This window comes from Phalacrocorax carbo, chromosome 2 (genome assembly GCF_963921805.1).
Source record: "Phalacrocorax carbo chromosome 2, bPhaCar2.1, whole genome shotgun sequence".
Taxonomy (NCBI): Eukaryota; Metazoa; Chordata; class Aves; order Suliformes; family Phalacrocoracidae; genus Phalacrocorax; species Phalacrocorax carbo.
Genome location: NC_087514.1, coordinates 164,495,288 through 164,514,180, shown reverse-complemented (window position 1 = coordinate 164,514,180; position 18,893 = coordinate 164,495,288). Strand labels below are relative to the sequence as shown.

The window sequence follows — 18,893 nt, the reverse complement described above, 5'->3', positions numbered from 1 at the left end:
ATTAATTTACATTCTGCAGTGTAATTAGATTGGCGTTTAAATAATGAGAGTTGCTGAATTATATATATCATTTGTTGACATTAGGAAAGGTGCCCATTGACTCTTACCACTGTTTAGCTCCACAGATGCAACCCTTGTGCTTCTAATCTGCCAAAAAAATGATGTGTATTATAAGATATATACTAATTCATCATCATATACATAGAAGTGAACTGATGTAGTAGGACATTGCAGCAACTCGAATTAATTTTGATCACCACTTTGGAAACATTACCAATGTAGAAAGATTCTTGTAGATAATCTAATTCTGCTAAGCCTTCCAATAAGCTTAGTTTTACTTACAAGTTGCCACCTTAGACAGCAGAGGTTACTAACCTAGCCCATACAATATTCTGAGAGGGTGGCCCAAACTCCAGATCTTTGGGTTGTGCTGTTTTGTGTAAAGTTATGCTTTGTTTCAATATCTCAGGTGTTTCCTACCTTGAATAAATGTCTTATTTCATTTGTGGATTAAACAAACCTGTAGTGTCCTACACAAGGAGAGAAAAGTGTTCATCTAAAAGATGTCCCATTTGCAAAATCTACTGAAACAGAGCACAACTCCCAGGCTGGGAAAGGGATGGGAGAGCACGAACATGTGAGCCCCAGTTTCTTCCAGCTGTAGAAAGTCATAACAGCACAACTGCAAAAAGCTGAGGGATTTCAAATTCTTCGATTTAATACCCTAGTAAATAAATTAGTCTAATTCAACAATGCACAATGTAAAAGGACGTGATCTTGAAGATCCAAGTTGTTGCTCTCACCCTCCCTAGTTGCTCTGGCTGTAAGGTGAGTTAGTGGAAGGGAGGCAGTGCTGTCTTTTCTTCTTGTCTTGTGAGTGCATTTGAGTATATCTTGACTTTTTTTCCTTCTTTTTTTTTTTCCTTTTTTATAATTTCAAATGGCAGAAGTGAAATGCTCCATTCCATATCACAGTTTTGTTTTTTTTTAAATGATATTTTTACTTTTCTCCTTTCAGCAGAAAAAAACCCTAATGTGTCTGCTTCAAGCATTTTGTTCAAAATAAGCCATAATTTTTTGTTGTTCTTTTTTTTTAAATAAACTATGAATTTTCTTTTTTCCTTCCCTTCACTCCTCAGCAGCCAAACAAACACAATCAGTTATTCACACAAGTCCTAATAACCAATCCAGCCGATGAAAGCCAAAGCTTTCTTCTGAGATGGGGGAGCTGGTGAGAGCCCAGAAATGAAGCATACTCTGTAATTTTGATTCTAAGCTTTATCCTTGTCCAGCTCTGGCCACAATGACAGTAATCCTCTCAGGAACTGCTGGCCCCTGGCCAGTAATGGCACTAGGAAAGGAGGAAACCATCCAGTCTTCTTCCCCAGATCAGATAAACAACTGTGATTATAAATAGCCTTCCAATTTACAAACAGATCCTTGGAAATGTGACCGTCATGAACAAGGAAGGGGTGAGTTCTGACTAAGCCAAGCAGGCAAGGCCAGACAGGCTTTGGCAGCGGGAGGACCAGGCTGAGTAACTTGCATTCGTGCTTACTGCTGTCTCAGGGAGAGCTCTGTGAGCTGAGAGATGTGTGTGGACCTTCTCCCATCGTAGACCAACATGTTTGGCATTTCCTCAAAAGCCAAAGAGCCTTGCTGGAAGAGCTCCCAAGAAGCCCTCTGTTTAGACTCCTATCTATGAACTAAATGGGACACAAGGAGAGAGGGCTGGAGTTTAGTAGAGAGCTGGATCACACAGGCACTGGCTTGATGGGAAATGCATGATGGAATGCAATGAAAAGCTGCACCCAGTCCAAACCAGCAGTCACATTACATGCATAAATTTATTACATGTAATAAATTCCTTCATCACTGCAGACTGAAGCCATGTTTCTATCAGATCCCCACATTTTTTAGCTGGAAGTAGATAGGATGTAATGAAATATTATGGCTTCTAACTGCTTTATGCCAAAGAGCTCAGAGTTAAGTGGTTGATAAGAAACAGCCATTGATTAGACATCCCAGTGAAGTAAATCTGTAAGGGTTGGGGGATGCAGGTTCTTGGCAGCAGTGGCCAACTCAGTATTGTGATCTTGCTGCTGGTAATTGCCTTCCTTTGTAAAATAAAATTCACATGTGGATTCAGGTAAAAAGTGACAATGGGGTGCAACCAGTTGTCAGGACCTGCCAGAACGAAGGGACAAATATACAAGTATGTGGGTGCTAGTATGACATAGTTCTACCCTAGGTTTTTTTTCACATCACATACAGGCATCACTGCTTTAAAAGCCACTGCTTAGCTCCCACCCACACCTCTCAGTTTCTAAGGATATTTGTGTCACCTGCTGGAAAAGTGGAGAACTCTCCAGAGCTAATGATGTCCTTGCAGTGCTCACTCATCTGATGTCTTGGCTAGACCCCCTGCTTCAAATCTCCTTTGTCCTTTATTTGGAGCTGATCTTAAGAGACAGGACTCCTGTTTGTCATCCAGGATGTCTAACTATCAAGGTATTGAAATTTTGAGTTGAAATAATTGTCCTTTTAATGTTTGGACAATGAAGTGAGCTTTAGAGTGTCTTGGTCTTGGTTCCCCAACAAGCACGCCAACCCTCAGGCTTACAAGTCAGGTGTTGTTTTCCTTTCCCTTCTTCTGTCCCAGTCAATATGCAATAATTATGTAGAGTTCCTCTGAAAACAAAGAGCAGGAGGGATGCTGGCTGGTTTCAGCATACCAGATTAGTTCCTGTACTCTTAGGCTCTGTGTGGCAAGGGTTCAAGGCTTTGATCTCAACTGGGAAGAGTGGAGATATTTCCAAGGGGAGAGGTTCAATCAATAGTGTGATGGGCAGGGATGGACTCTAGGAGAGGGTTCATTACTGAGCACTGTAAGGGGGGAACCTAATGCCATATACATAAAACTCTTGCTTTCTCTGGTCTTGGACTGCAAGGCCAATTTGGTTCTGAGAATACCACTATGTGGGAAATAGCTATTTTGAGGTGACATTTCAATTTACCTGGCTTTATTCATATGGTCCAACAAAACATTAAATGCACAGGGAGTTATACCAGTGGGAATGATTCCTCTGCGAGCATGTGTCAGCATTGGAATAGGTTTTAAGGCTTTCAAAGTGTAGGGTATTACAGCAGCAACGCAATGCCTAAGCTCTTCCCTTGTGACCCTTGGAGAATCCAGAGTCTTTCTGAACTTGTCTGAGGGCAGATGCACTCTTTCTGCAGATTTCATTGAGTCACAGTTCAAAATTTATATCCCCAGTGGGAGGGATAGAATGCAACTGGTTGCATGTGGAGTGAAGATAATTTAACCACTGAAGTTGATTCACTGCACAGGAAATTGCTTTAATGTAATGGAGATCACAGAAGTCCTTGTCCTGGCATTTTGCCATGGAAACCACAGGGGATCAAAGGAAAAGGATGCCATTGGCCATTTTTAATCATGGCTCTTTCTTATAGAGTATGATGTTTTTGCAGTTTTGAAAAGGCACTTCACCACTGAACTTAGACAGAGAAGCTCTAAAAGCCAAGGTCAAAAATTTCCAGATGTATGTGATCGCATGTTCTATCAAGATCAGAATAAAGGTGCGTGTCTAAGAAAAGCAATGCTATGCTTATTGTAAAACAGGAAGGACGGCTCTTGCACAGGAGACACATAGCAGGGATTGAAGATGGTTGGGTTGATTTTTGCCTCAAACTTCTTAGGCGGCCTTCATCAAAGCTACTTACACTAATTAATTTCTGGGCAGTGATTGGCATTCCTATATAAGGAAGACATTTTTTGGCAGTGTATGATTATTATCACCTCTATAGATAAAGTGCAATTGGCTGATATTCCCTTTCCCCAGCCTTTGTAACCTGTTTCTCCGATTTCTGATTTAACCCACTGAGCGATCGAGTGAGAGTCAGTATGCAACGGCTCTGCCTCTCAGAACGGCCCAGGGCATTAGACCCTTTGCTTCTAAATGAAAATGGTTAATCCATGCAGAAAGGAAGGATATATATAGCAAAGACTTGTCATTCCTAGTTGTAGGTTTGGCCTTTATCAGTACCATGAACAGTGGGTGTAGATCAGCTTAAAAAGGGGGTGAGCTGTGGAACTGGCCCTATGGACAAGGAAAAGCTCATTGACCTCTCACTACAATCTATTTTCATTGCCTAATATACATGTGCATTAAATAATGTGTCTTTTATTTGAATAATTACTGTTTGCTTGTAGTTGCCTGCTAGGCATTTCTCCAACACAGAGGAAGGCTCATGCTTTGTTCTGAGCAATAAAGACCTGAAAAGACAGCACTGCTGAGCTGGGTACGCAGCAGGGATGAAACACAGACGTGATGCGGGGGCAGATGCAGCACCCTTGGGAAAGCTGGAGGAAGCTGCAAAGCTAAGGTCACCATACGAGGCTCGGGAGGTGTCTGGTCACCTGGCAGGGTGAGAAAGCTGTCAGGGATGAGCAGACAGTCACCACAGACTGAGCATTACTGCATGTCTGCTGCTCCACGGACCCATGTACAAGGTGCTATCAGTTGGCACACACAGTGTGTCGAGGAGGTATAGACCTGGGATTTGTAGTACCACCAGCTCCATGCAGGGGCAGTAGAAATGGAAAGGAAGAGTGTTGAGTCTCATTAACCCTACTAGAAATTCTGTGCCTGAAAGAAGCGTTAATTTAAATGGCTCACTAATGATTTGGAATCAACTAGCAGAGATTTGGAGGCTTTGCAAAATCCATGTTCAAACACCAGTCCATTTATTTCCATGGAGAGAGCTACTTTCAGCCCAGAGATTGTGTGAAGGGATTTAAGTAGACAAACTTGTACTCCACATTGAAAAGATCCAATGAACTCCAAAACTCCAAAACTCAAGGCATTCATTTTGAGGTGGAGAAACAACACTTTCAGAGGACTAACTTAACCTATGTCCCAAAGGAAAACTAAAGTAACAGCCAAGCACCAGGATGCTTAACCCCAGTCCCAGCTGTTTTGCTTCCCTTTACGCCTGCAAGTCATTACATACGCACTCGTATGATTGCTACAGTCAGATGTACTGTGTTTGCATATGCATGTACAGTGACGATGCGCATGTACAGTACTGAGGTGGGTGGGTTGAGGGCCTAGTTGTAAGACCCGCAGGCAGGATGTTCTCATGATGCTCAGATTATGAAATTACACCATCAGTGCTGTGGAATCATCTGGTTGCGACAAGCCCAAGTCAAACCGCCACCTAGACCTGGAAACCGCATTGTAAGATGGCCTTGGTCATTATATATGCCAAATGCTGCAGAGGGCACTGGATGGCAGAAACCTTGTGCATCTCATGGGTAAGGCATTTTGGTTTCTTGCAGCGGTGTGGGATTTCTGCAGGTGGAATGGAACCATCGCATCTGCTCTCGAAAAGCTGCTCACAGATTCTCCTACCTTGCAGCCTGGATGACTGGCAGTCTGAGTGTGTTCAGTCCTGAAGGGAACGAGAACAAACATGTTTTTTCACATATTTTGGGGTTTTGCTCTTCTCGGAGGGTGGTTATGAACTGCTAGAGTCTGTGATGTAAAAGACAGACCTTAGCTTTGGTCTGTCCATGCAGGGTATTGAGGGGAATTCCCCTGGGATGGATTTGAACGCCACAGTACAGTGAGACAGTTGGAGGATATTCCAGCATCCAGCCCTACACTTGTAGCAATCAATGCATGTATATGTGTGTGCATGCGTGTACGCACATACAAATACAGCAATCATTTAACATTTCTTCATCGAGGCAAAAGAACCATAGTGTGTTTGCAACTGCATGAGTCCTACCCAAAAAAAGACGTTGCATCCGGCCACCTAGCTCACGCAGTGGTGTTATCTCCATTCAGGTGGTTTTGGGGATCAGTCATGCTGGAGCTGGTACTGATTCTTCTGCTGGCACAGATGTCCTCAAAGAAGGTCTCCCTTTCTGAGAGCAATTTGGCCTATCTGGCTAACCTTACAAAGTATGAGATCATTATGCCTGACCCTAGCCAGCCACCTTACCAGCTCTCTAACTCCTTCTTAGCCTTTCCTCCTCTGTCTGTGTCTTTTTCAGGAATGAGAGAAATAAAGGAAAATATCAGGTGGAACATCTTAGACACAATGTCTTCGTGATGTTTTTATTGCTTGTTTTCAGCAGTGTCAACCACAGAGGAGAACCTCCTCTGGAGCAAGGAGATGAACCAAATACAAAGGAGAAAAAAATAGCCAATTCATTGCATATGTACAGAGTCAGAACAAAATAAATAACATTGTGCAAAAGTCCTTGAAACAAGGTGGGGGTTTCACCTGCGCTGAGCAAGCAGGCCTGTTCTCACTGGCATGAAGAATACATCACAAGCACCTAGATACATAAAAGTCCACAGAGACAGTGATTCTCTGTTCACAGCCAGTTTTCATCATTCTTTGCTGTCAAAGCCTATTTACAGGAGGGCAGAGCAGAGGTGCTCACAGCTGGAGTGAGAAGAGTCAGTTGTCACCAGCTACTGAACAACAGCTTGAGGTGTTTGAAACAGAGTCTGAAAAATGCACTTTTGAATTCAAAAGTGCCTTTCTGAACTTAATTTATCATTATCAGAATATAAAAACTGTGTTGTTTTCTCTTTTTAATGTGCTATTCAGATTTCCTCTATGTACAAATTTACAATATCCACAAAACTGGGGTATAAAACACTAGTAATGTGCAGATGCCAATTTGCGTGTCCCAAAGGCCTGGCCCTCAGAACCCAAATGGGCATTATTTCCCTTACAGACCTGTCACGTAGTTTCCAGTCCCAATGTTGGTCTCAATGTTCACAGTATGCTAGAAATACCCAGGGTTTCAAGCCCAGGGCTCTCAGTATACAGTGCAACACCATGCAAGCAGTTTGGACGTTCAGGCAGTAGGAGGTGGAAGAGACAGTCCATGGGCGCAGGAAACTCCTGATTCCTAAAAGCCATAGTTTACAACTGTCCAGATCTCCAGGGGCAATAACAAGATCAGTCACTGTAATTATACCTCATCAGACTGGTATGGAAATACTGGGTTTGGAGACGGCGTGAAAAGTTGACTGACTGAAGGAAAATGGATCGAAATCCATGCTGTTCTGGATTTTGGGACATCTGACTCCACATACCAGCCTGGGACTTAATTATTTTCCCTATTACACCAGTTTAGTTCCAGAATGATACCAGCAGAGTCATTGCAGATTGATATGGGTATATTTGAGGCCAAGAGCTTGGCCTCCTGCTCTTCGAGGAATACTTACGATCAAGAAGCGTTACGGTCCTTGCCACTGTAAGCATCGGTGTGTGAAAGGTGCAGCGTTGCATTGTGAGTCAGGGGCTCAGGACTGCAGCCCTTGTCTCCAAGAGTTTGGCACATTCATCGGTGCAGAGATGCCTTGGGAGGAAGCAGAGGGCTGTGCCCGGGCTGTGCCAACACCCCAGTCAAGATCAAGCGAAATGCCCTACCTGAAAGCAGAGAGGCTGGGACACAGCGGGGAGGAAGCATGTTTTACATGGGCTTTGCTGTTAAACCTAGAGTCATCTTCCAGAGAATAAACGTCGTTTCTCAGTCTCCTTGCTTCTGGTATCACGTGGATTTTCATAGGCCATTTATCAATCCAAGGCGAACTTGTGCAGACAAAATAAAACACGCTTCACAAAGACACATATTGGCATTTGCAAGTTTGAGAGATTCCCTTTTCAGTCTGAAAATATTTCATATTTCCTGCAGAAACCCACTGGGTTTTGCCTTATTTAAACACTTTGGCAAAGGTGGAAGGAATGGAGACAAAATAATCCCACCAAACCCCTTTAATCCCTGCTGTGGACCCACTCCTGAGCTTTCTTTGGAACTTCATTTTGCTTTTTAAAAACCACTGGCAGTCTTTGGTTAACCAGCAGGTGCATCTCTCTCTGAAAGTGTTTTCATCAGACTGGGGCAGAGATTTGGTTTTAATCCCTTTGCTTGCGTAGCCCTGTGACACAGACACCATCCTGCCTCATTGCTTCTGAGCTGAATGGGAACCGAGTGGGATATTGAGGGAGAAGTAAATCTCGTGATCAGTTAATGTACAAAACATTTTACCTCCAGTAACACCTTCCTTGAGAAAAATATAACTTTCCTAGGCATAAAAAAAAATATTCTGCTGTTTAATCTCCTGGGCTTTCTTGGGATCTCTTTTTTTATTCCATAACTGCAGTAATGATGCTGCTGCATATATACCTCTGATTGTGAAAGCTAGTTTCAAGTTCATGCCCTGAAATTCTTCAGCAGCCTAGAGTTTCTTTACTGCTCTTTTTAAAACCCTAAACATGGTCGTATTCTTATGTCTTGCTGCTTATGAAAGAGCTGGAGAGCAATATGGGTCCCGGCTGCATAGAAATATCTATAGTCTAACGTTAGCATTGAACATTGTACCTCTGACCTTGAGAAAATAATTTAATTTTTATATTTTAATTGTTTCATAATAATTAATAATTGTTTAATAGTTTAATTACTGAAACATAGAGTGACTAATGAACAGGAGGGGTTTGATCTCTCACAGGTATAAAAAGGGATTAAACAGTTCTAGGCTGAAAACAACAGACTTATTCTAAAGGCAAATTCCAGTTTAATGCTGGTGTGATTCAGGAGTCACCGTAGTGAACTGATTGGTGCAAGTGTGATCAGAGTTTGGCCCGATTTCTGTGAAGAGTTTTGGAGTCCAAATTCATGATGCCTAAACATATCTAAAAGCCTGTCACACCCGGGTATGCCTCTTAATCTTATTTTGCAGCAAATTAATGGAGTTGCCTTCACTGGAGGCACTCCCGTCTTACACCAGAGTTAAGGGGGTCAGGCTGGTGCTCTGTGAGCAACAGCAGCCGTCCTGAGCGCTGCATCGCGTATTCTGCCGGGGCTCAGGGCAACGCAGTTCGGGTTGTCGTTTGGGGTTGCAATGGGGTCCTTGAACTCCATTTTATTGATGATTTGGATGAAAAACAGAGTAAAGGAGGCCAAGTTATTCGGCCAAATTCCTGTACAAAGCCACTTAAATGAAGGCCTGATCTGAATGTCATTGTTTGCTTGATTGCTCAAATCCCTAGAGTGAAAAGCTCTGATTTCACCACTGACTCCTCTGTTCTCCTGAAATATGAGGCCAACACAGCTGGGCTGGCAGCTCTGCACTGCCTGCATCACTAACATTGCCATGCCTGCCACAGCAGGTATATTCAGCACATTCATTTAATCTCTCAAACACCCTTGACAGCATAATGACGATGTGGCTGGATGTTCGGTGATGAAATAATTGCAAGTAGGATGCCTGGGGCCACCGTTCCTGGCATGTTAATGTAGTCAACATTTTTTTGGAGGAGCCCGTCTGTTTAAGTCACATCATATCTTCAGGCTCCTGTGCAGAATAACCTCGTGGTGCAGATCAAGGTCTGCAGAAGACACTGTGGCAGGGGTAAATAACCAGCCAAAATTTTCCCTGTCATGTCTCTAAAAGGCAAGCCCATTCCATGAGTGACAAAGATGGTCAGGGGCCTGGAGCATCTCCCTCGTGAGGAAAGGCTGAGAGACCTGGGCTTGTGCAGCCCGGAGAAGAGAAGCCTGAGGGGGGATCTCATCAATGCTTATAAATATCTGAAGGGTGGGTGTCAGGAGGATGGGGCTGGGCTCTTTTCAGTGGTGCCCAACGCCAGGCCAAGGGGCAACGGGCACAAGCTGGAACACGGGAGGTTCCCCCTGAACATGAGGACAAACCCCTTCCCTGTGCGGGTGCCAGAGCAGGGGCACAGGCTGCCCAGAGAGGCTGTGGGGTCCCTTCCCTGGAGACATTCACCCCCCGCCTGGACGCGGCCCTGTGCCCCTGCTCTGGGGGTGCCTGCTCCAGCAGGGGTGGGACAGGGTGATCTACAGGGGTCCCTTTCATCCCCTGCCAATCTGGGATTTGGTGATTCCTGCTGCCTTTGGCATATGGTTGATGCTGGCACAGGTTAGCACTAGGCTGAAATGGAAGAGGAGCTGTAAATACAAAGCAAAATGTCCTCCTGCAATTGGAGTTACAAGCACAGGGAGAGGAAAAGGAAGGTGAAGAACAGAGTGAAAATGTACAAGGTGTCTCACTGCTCATGGCTCACAGACATGGACCTTCTACCCCAGCAAGGCCTTCACAAATGGGAAGGGTTTCTCTCACATATCACAAAGGAGGGTGCTGGTAACGGTGCGTCACTTAGGCTCAACAGCTCTGTGCTCAGACGCTGCTTGCCTGAGACCTTAGGCACCTCAGTGGATATGGTAACAAGATTAGGCATTGCTCCTCTGCAGCCCACCAGTTTTGCTGGGCATAGCTACCACGACAGATTAAGAGGGTGAATGACTCCGTAGCTAATGTATCAAATCTTTCCCAGACTCATGTGTCTTCCAAATTCTGCACCAGTGAGAGGGAGAATTTTACACCAAGTGGAACAATCTGGAAGCTGAGAAAGAACTTTCTCTTTCTTCTTCTGGGCTTACTTGCAGCTAGCCATTCACTTGGTGAAATGCAGAGCTGCCTCAAATTCTTGCTTTGAAGCAGGCACAGGCAGAGATACTGGTGGAACTTCCCCAGCATCTTCTGTGTGAGTCCTAATCCAGGCCCGAAAGCACTCACCATAGCAGCACCAACACCAAACACAGAGGGTCCTTGCCTCTGAGAAACTCATGGGCATGTCATTGGGGACCTTGTTCCTGGGGTGTCAAGACATAAGGGCTTCAGTGCAAGTAATATGGGGAAGTATTAAGCATCCTCTTGGTTCTTCTGGATTTTGGGAATCAGAGACCTGCTAAGAGAGGATTTTCATGATCTTATGGCACATCAGTGTTGGATTCTAACTTCTACCAGTACGGTTTCAGTGTAATGTAGCCATAACAGGCTTACACCTTTCTAGCATGGAGTCTCACCAGCACTTTAATTCCAGGACCATGGAGCTCATGACTACCTTGACAAATATCTACCCATTCATTTAGAGTTTGGGGAGCTGGGTAGCCATGGCTACACTGTGACAGCATCTGAGATAGCTCACTGGAACCTCATGAGTGCATGTCCACACTCCAGGCAGTTGTATCAGAGTATTTCACGCCCCTTACGGACTTCAGCCCTCTATGCTGTTCTCAGTCCTGTATGTGGAGAAATACTTCGGAAGCATCGAGCTCAGATGATAACAGGTATAGGTCTGGGGAGGGTTACAGCATGGAACGACTACCCTCTGAGAAAGGAACTGGATGTTCAGATCTGCAACTCCCCTCCTGGGCTCAGTGTGGTTTGTGCGCAGTGAGTCACAGATGCTTAAGCCAAGTAAACAAGCAAGCAAAACAAACCCCAAAGCCACCCAGTTAAAGAAACTACCCTTCATTTTGAAGAAAAATAAGTCCAGGTGCTGTTAGCACCTGGTGGATAAGTTGAGACCTCTGAACTCTGAAAGAGGAGCTCACCTTCCTTTCCACGTACACGTATCGGTGATCCAGACTCTCCTTCATGAGGACAGTGCTGTGAAAAGTTTTAGTAGATGACAGCAGCCCAGTTACTGTGTACACGAGTTGGGCAGGGATTTCCCACCCCCAGTGTAAAACTGGTGCAACCCCATTTGATGTGGTTGGGTGGGACACAAACATGAGCATCCGCATCCTTGTGTTTTCCACCTTCCGACAGAGTTTCTGATTGCGGGGATGGCCTCAAATGCAGTGCCTGGGAGCATGAGCTGCATGTGATGCCCTGCGAGCTGGGTATGTCTAAAAGGGACTTGGTTTCACCCATCTCCTTCGCTGCTCCACCAAGAAAAAAAAAAAACAAACAAAACCTATTCCCTTGGTTTTAACAGCATCTCTATGAGTTCTTCAAATAGGGATTGCCCCTATATGGAAACTAATAGACCTTTGGAAAAGAGGTAAAATACACATGCACATCCTAAAGATCTAAGAATGCCTTCATCATAGGATGAAAGCTCCCCATAAAAGCTGAAGAAGAAATCAATTTAATAGCCCCTTCATTCCTTCCTGACTCCTGGAGTGCCAGTTACGTGCTGAGACAACCTTGCTCTGATGAAAGCAATTGTGCTTGCTGCTGTGATGCTAATTTTTTCATCTGGAGAGTGGCTTCTTATGGCGGGTCTGATTCAATTAAGGATTACAGGGTTCTACATCTCCCTTTCCTGGCCGTGTGTGCTAAGCAAGTGCAAACGAATTGCAGACCAATTGTTTTCCCCTGATCCCTAATGATCCTGGGTGCGCTAATGCACCAAGATCTATGGGTGAACTTAAAAAGGATGAAAAACACAGCCATGCTTCGCTTTTGGCATCTGTACCTGGTTTTTATACATGCAAATTGAGTTTCCTGTTCATTGAAAACAACCAAACAAAACATAATGTCATGAACATAGCGCAGAGAAGGGCATTCACGCTGTTCCTTCTCAGTGACCTGCTTTTCCAGAGGGCACCCGAGGGTGCTTGGAAAGCTTTTGCTAACAAGGATGGTGGGCAATTAGCGGAACACACTGCAGCGCTGGGGCATCCTCCAAGGGGCTTTCCTGGTGCTGCATCTTCATCTTCACACATGTAAAATGCAGAGGCAGGGGCTGTGCACTGGCCTCGCGCCTTCCCGCTTGTGTTCCTCCTGTCCCTCCTCCCTATGTCCCTGACTCTGTCTTCAGTGCCTTATCGCCTCTCATCAATGGGACTTTTGGCACATTCATGTTTGGCATTTTCTTTTTCCTGTTTCTTGCCTCCCTCTCTCCTTTTCTGGCTCATTTTTTAAAAAGTGCAATTTATCTCTGAAGAGATGCCAGTTCTGGTAAAGCCACCAAGGACTCAGGCTCTCCCCTCCCTTACCCCCCACCCCGTACTTCATTATTTATGACACATCAGGATCTCCCAGGATCTCCTCAAGTGTCTGGGTCCTTTACTCATAGTTATCAACCCCTGAGGGCCTGAAACTTAAGAGTGAAAGGTCTGAAAAGAGGGAGAGGAAAAGTATTTCTCTGCCTCTTAGCTTGTCTGATCTTGTTCTGGATGCCAGTGGCTTTTCCAGTTTTGTGTCCTCTGTTGGCTCATGCAGAGCATGTCATTTCACAAGGGTTTGTCATTATATCGCTGATTCCTTGGGACCCTTCTGTCTCTCAGTTTCTTTCTTGGATGCTCAGTGATCGGAGAGCCTCTCCCCATCACACCAGAGAGAATTCGGCTTGGAAGCCAGAACACCGGCGTGTCTTTGGTGAGCACTTTGTCAGCATGGAGATCTGGGTGCTGAAGTTGGTGCCGTTGCTGCCTAAGGAAGGGTGGTGATACTTCATATCTGAGCCCAGGAACCGCTCCAGGTGCCACCTCCGCCACTTTCGCTTGAGCTCAGCTTGGACCTAGGTGGTGGAAAGAGAAGCAAGTCAGCAGAGGGGAGCATTTTCTGTTGCTTTGACCTCATGGTGGGAGTAGCAATGGGTGGCCCACCTTCCATGGGTCTAAGAATTATTTTATAAAGGTCATTAAACTCAACCTGGGCAGAACTTTACCCACATAGAAGAGAGGTCACACTCCAGCCATGAACTACTAGAGCAGAAATCGCTGAACTTCCCCAGAAAGGTGAGCACGGGGAATTGCTTATCTGATACAGTGAAGGTGCCAGACAACTTTAATGGCAACATACTCCATGCTTTGTGAGTACAATTAAGTTTTTTCTTTTTTTCACTGCCCTGTTTTTGTCCAAATACAAATAATTTAACTATAGCTTTTTTGTAAAGCTGTCAATACAGCTGTGGTTTTTTGATAGAAGCTACTTGTTCCTGCTCAGGATGTTTACATACATCATCTGGTTTACACAGTCCAGATTCGAATCCTGAACAAATCTGGCCACCATTCTTGTCCCCTCCTGCAGCCTTGGAGTGCACATTTTTAGATAATAGTATGAATTAGATAAAACAGCTGTGTCCGAGTGTCTCTGGGACCCGCAAGCACAGGAATAGTACAACACCAGGATGCCAACCCCAGGAGTGGAAATGTGGGAAAGGCAAGATCAATGCCTGTAAGGCAGAAACATGTTTACCTGGCACTGGTCTGTGCCTAACAAGTCACGTCAATGCCCATATTGGTTTTGGATCCTAAATAAGTTTGTGTGGTTCTGTCCTGCTCTGTGCAGGCTTACTGGCAAAGGTCCCTGTTGGCGCTGGGCTACCTGCCCTGCACGCCACTGTGTGGTGTCCACATGGCATCAGCATGGCTGAAAGCAACATCAGAGCTGTGAGAGAGAAAACTGTGATTCTGGACACTCTCCCTCTCCTCAGGAAGCTGGAACACAAACCCAGATCACCGCTGCTTCTTTCTTGTCCATGCTCGGTTTATTGAGCTGAAAGTGCTCCAGTTGGCAGCAGCCCCAAGTTTTTAGCTGCTCACACCTACTCGGTAGCCATCGTGATATGGGTTTAATCAGTCTCTGCTGAATTTCTTACGGGCAGAAGGAGCACGGTACAAAAATATCACTGCACTAATGAGCCTCCATCTTGGCGGTGGGCCTGATTCTGTGGAGGATCACTGAGGCGTTAAGCATGACTTGGGCTTAGAAGACGGGCTTTATGCTTCCCTGCTGAAGGTGGTCCCTTTGGATGAGGGTTTATGCAAGGTCTTTTGGGAGTTCTGCTGATGCTGTCTTATGAGTAAAGGAAGGACTCAGCAGCAGAAATACTACTGTCCGTACAAAAGTTCCAATCTGTTTATTAATTGTCCTGGAAACTGTCAGGCAAATGGTTGAGTCGTTTTTCTGGATTGAGGGCTTTGATGTGGAAGGTTCCTGCCAGTATGGTATCATCAGGAATGGGATACTTCTCAAGAGTTCCATTTACCTTAGCTGCCAACATTAACCGAACAGTATTGTTGATCTTACCTCCCCATTGAGAAAACAGTACAGAACAGCCACCACAAATCCCTAGGGGAAAGGAAAGAACAGGCTTTTAGCACCTCGTAGCTGATATTCCCCTAGATCACAACCCAAACTCACTGCAGCCTTGGAGAAAGGGCACACAGCTAGGGCACTGCTAAGGTGCCCCTTAGAAACTCCTTGATTACATTTTCTCTATAAAGGAGCGGGGAGGTTGGTTAAGGTACCTTGCAGCAGATCTATGGGTGTGAGTTCAAAGATTGCTCCAGACTGGTGTTTAAAGCCATCATCAGTCAGCTCAGCTTTAAGAGGAGCACTTGGTCATTCAAATTTTGCTCCTTGCTCTTGTCTGCTGGAACTGAGGACATCTAAGCATGCTCACTAGAACATCAGTAAGGTCAGAATGATCTTAGACATGGTATAGGGCTTTTCCATCTGCCCTGCAGTGTCACCTCATTTTTGAGAATCTCAGTTTTCGCCCCAAAAATAAAACAAACTTATCTCTAGACCTTATGGTTGCAAACACTAAAGGCAAGAGTGAGTGTAGGTCCATTTATATCTCAAAGGAAACATGCCAGATGTGAAGTGATAATGGTGTAGACAAGGATGTTAACTCAGACACCACTGAACAAAGCATGTCACCGACACGTGTATGGTACATGGTGACAGACACATCCTGCTTGCGGGCTGTGAGAAGACAAAGTGGCTAGAGCTGATTAATGGATGGCTGCAGTGGGATGAAATACATAAATAAGTGCTTCTTTTTATGCAACAGCAGGGCCAAGGTTAACAGCCCAACATGGGAATTGACTGAATTGAAGTGTGTAGGAGTGTTGAAGAAGCAAACTTCATCAGGGCTTCCTGAAGATTAATGCAGAGAACAGCCCCATTGTCCATCCTCGAGGGGAACCTGCCTCCTCTGCCAATGAACTGGAAACCTGCTTGAGCAGGATCAACTGGTTGAAGACAGACTAGGGTCCTGTTAATGGCCAGAAAGACACTCCTCCCAAAGGTGGTTTATCTCATCTTACACCATGTCAATGATATATAAATTGAACTGGGGGTCCCATTTTTCTCCCTTAAGTACAAAAAATCTAGGGAGACTAACTTTCAGAGGTACATTTTCTTTCAGGTGCCTAAAATGAGGAGAGAGATTCTCCTTTTGGAATTCCAGGAGTCAAAATATAAAATTATCTTCCATCCTGGCCAAGCTGGAGTGACTAACTTTTTCCCCAAAGGTATAAGAGCAGTATTGGGCATGTCCAGGAAAAACGCATCTCACATGTTTGCTTATTCCCTTATCATGCTTGTTAAACTCCCTGCTGACAGACCTGGTGCCTGACTGGTGGCCCAAAGGGTGGCTTACCTGGAATGACCCAACCACGAGCTCAAAGACCATCTTAACTTCCGCTTTGAAATTGTCAGGGAAGAAAACAAACATGATGTAGTGAATGCCAAAGAGAGGGATCAGCAGCAAGGTGGACTTGGCCAGCCTCCTGTTGGAAAAACAAACATGAGTCACAAAGGGAGAGGGAAGAGGAGCTAAAGGGTAAGGTGATGAGAAATCCTGCAGCTGAGCCCTATGCAGCACCAAAACTATATTTTGCTGCAGTACATATATGCTGAGTGCCTGGATCATGATGGTGTAGTCAGCATCATAAATATTAAGTGGCTTTGTTTGCCCTCAGGTGATGTGGGCCACTTACCCTGAGGTACGAGGAACACCCAGCCTTTCAAGAGCAGCCTCGAGTGAGGCAGCATCAGGAGGCTGCCCTCACCAGAGGGAAGAAGTGTCTGGGTACAGCGAAATGGAGAGTGTTGACATAGTTCCTCCCAGCCTAACCTCCCTAGGATCCCTCTGACGACCCGGGCTGGGATGCAGTGACATGAGGAAGTGGACCCTCAGTCACTCTATGGCACTTCACACTAACCAGGGACCATGCTGGGAACATTTCCACAGGCTTGCTTTCCTCTTCGTTAACAGCTCTCACATAAACATATACGGGCGTCCAGCTGAGGCAGAGTGATCAGCCCTAGATTACTTCTCCTTGGCCTGCAGACTGCAGATGGCTGGTGATTTCAGATGTAGTGACAAGATAAAATGTGACATCTTTATTCCCAGTAACTTCAATTGAGGTATTTCTTTCTCCCTTCTCTCTTCTTCCCCTCCTACTGGAGATCTTTTTTTCATCTCTACAAGCTAAATCCTCATCTAGCACTGTCTTTGTTTGCTTGGGATTTCTGAAAATTACAGCTTCTGGGAGAGAAATGGTATGTTTAGCTCAGAATAATGACAGACTATCGCACAATGAATGTCTCCAAAGGAGGAAGATGAACGGTATTCGTGCTTAATGGCATCAGGCTGTGTAATCAGAGTTCTAATTAGGAAGAGATGATAATTTATTAAATCTAATCATGATTAAAATATAGCTGACAGAGATGAAATGAAATCGAGGACTTAAGGATGCTTATGGGGGTTTTGGCTCCCTTGGTCCCCTACGGCCTCCTGTGTCCCCCTCTCCCAGAGGCTTCTGGCGGAATTGAAGCTAAGGCTGGGATGTTGGAAACACTTGTTCTACCATCTGCAAACTCTTCACCTCCAAAGTCCCATCAAGCTCAGTCCCCTCAGACCATCATTTATTTGCCATCTGCATAAGCCCGTGGGGAAGGCTGATGTGCCAGCTTTATGCAGATGATGCTCATCACTGTATCTCCCAGCAGATCTTTCCAGCTTTCCTTGGTCCTGGCCTGACGACAGTTTGGCATTAAGGCTGCGGCTGGAGGCTGTGGTTCACCAGGGAATACCTGGAGTTGGAAAGCTGCTGACTGCAACTCATTCCAGGCAAAACGAGTGTCTGCTGGAAGCTGAGGAACTTTCCATGAATTTGCCTTTCCTACCACATCCCTCACTAGTGGGCATATCCCTGCTCATAGTCAGGAGATCCAAAATCTGAGTCCTCTCAGATGTCTTGCTTTGCCAAAGGACTGTCACTGTCACTGGTGACCATCAGGGTACCGTGTTCCTCCCTGTCAGAGCAGCTCAGACCTACACTAGTATGACCCTAATTCCCCCAGCTCCCACCATACGAGAAAGCAACTCATTTTCTAAGCAGATCATAGTCCATTAAATATTAATACTGGCATTGCAGAGAACTCTCCTCTCTCTTCAGTCTTTCAGAAACAAGTCAACCTAGAGAAGATCGATGTGATGTTTCCTTCATGTACCATATTCATAGAGGCTGTTTGCAACCTCCAGTGGATTAGAAAAATTAATCTTATCATTGCAGACAACATCAGAGCCTCGGTAATAGTATCTTCCCTCCTGGCTGACTGTGGCAATGAACAGGATGTATATGCCAAAACTTAGGAGCCCCATCTCCAGTTCGTACAACTCCCCAAACCAGTCTCTGGTTCCCAGCGGCGAGCTTCCCTGGCATATCAAGTGAAGTTTTAGATCTCAGTTTGGCTTCAAGGCAAGGGCCCTATGGTCTAGCCTTGTGATATTTAGAAGACCCCCCCTAAATACTGCAATGAGAAAAATAATCTTCCCCAGTTAGGGTGTAATTTCTCCCAGGAAGCTAAAGCCTGGCTGTGCAAAAGGCAGAACTGCTTGGGAGATTGTCCAAAGGTGTTTAAAACTACCTACTGGAAGCCGTGCCTTCTCAAAAAACTCATTATTTCCACACCCAGCACAGGGCGCACTTCTAAGAGTTACCTTCTCTGACAGATATACATGGGGAGAGGTAATTTAGGACGTCTCCACCAGCCTGCACTGAACCTACTCCTCTCCATGGGACTGGATAAGAGTGAACCAACACTTCAGGCATGCTCCTTGAATGTATAACAGAAAAATTACCCAGAAAACTTGGATGATAATATTGATCTATGAACATGTACAGAATAGAAAGAGATTAATTTTGCTCAAGATTTCTGTTGCAGAAAACAACTTCAATTTGCCTGAAATATTGCTGTCCCATTCTTGCACATGTCTCTCTCATT

General features: G+C 45.1%; 1 protein-coding gene across 1 annotated transcript in view; it reads right to left on the bottom strand.

The window, feature by feature from the left end:
* Positions 1 to 12,319: 12,319 nt before the first annotated feature.
* LOC104042166 (vasoactive intestinal polypeptide receptor) overlaps positions 12,320 to 18,893 on the bottom strand; it is a 117,613-nt gene continuing 111,039 nt past the window's right edge. The window contains exons 11-13 of the mRNA XM_064445141.1: positions 16,261 to 16,390; positions 14,901 to 14,942; positions 12,320 to 13,386 (exon numbers count right to left, since the gene is read on the bottom strand). Coding sequence (XP_064301211.1) covers positions 13,195 to 13,386; positions 14,901 to 14,942; positions 16,261 to 16,390 — 364 coding nt within the window. The 3' untranslated portion in view covers positions 12,320 to 13,194. The remainder of the gene's footprint in view (positions 13,387 to 14,900; positions 14,943 to 16,260; positions 16,391 to 18,893) is intronic.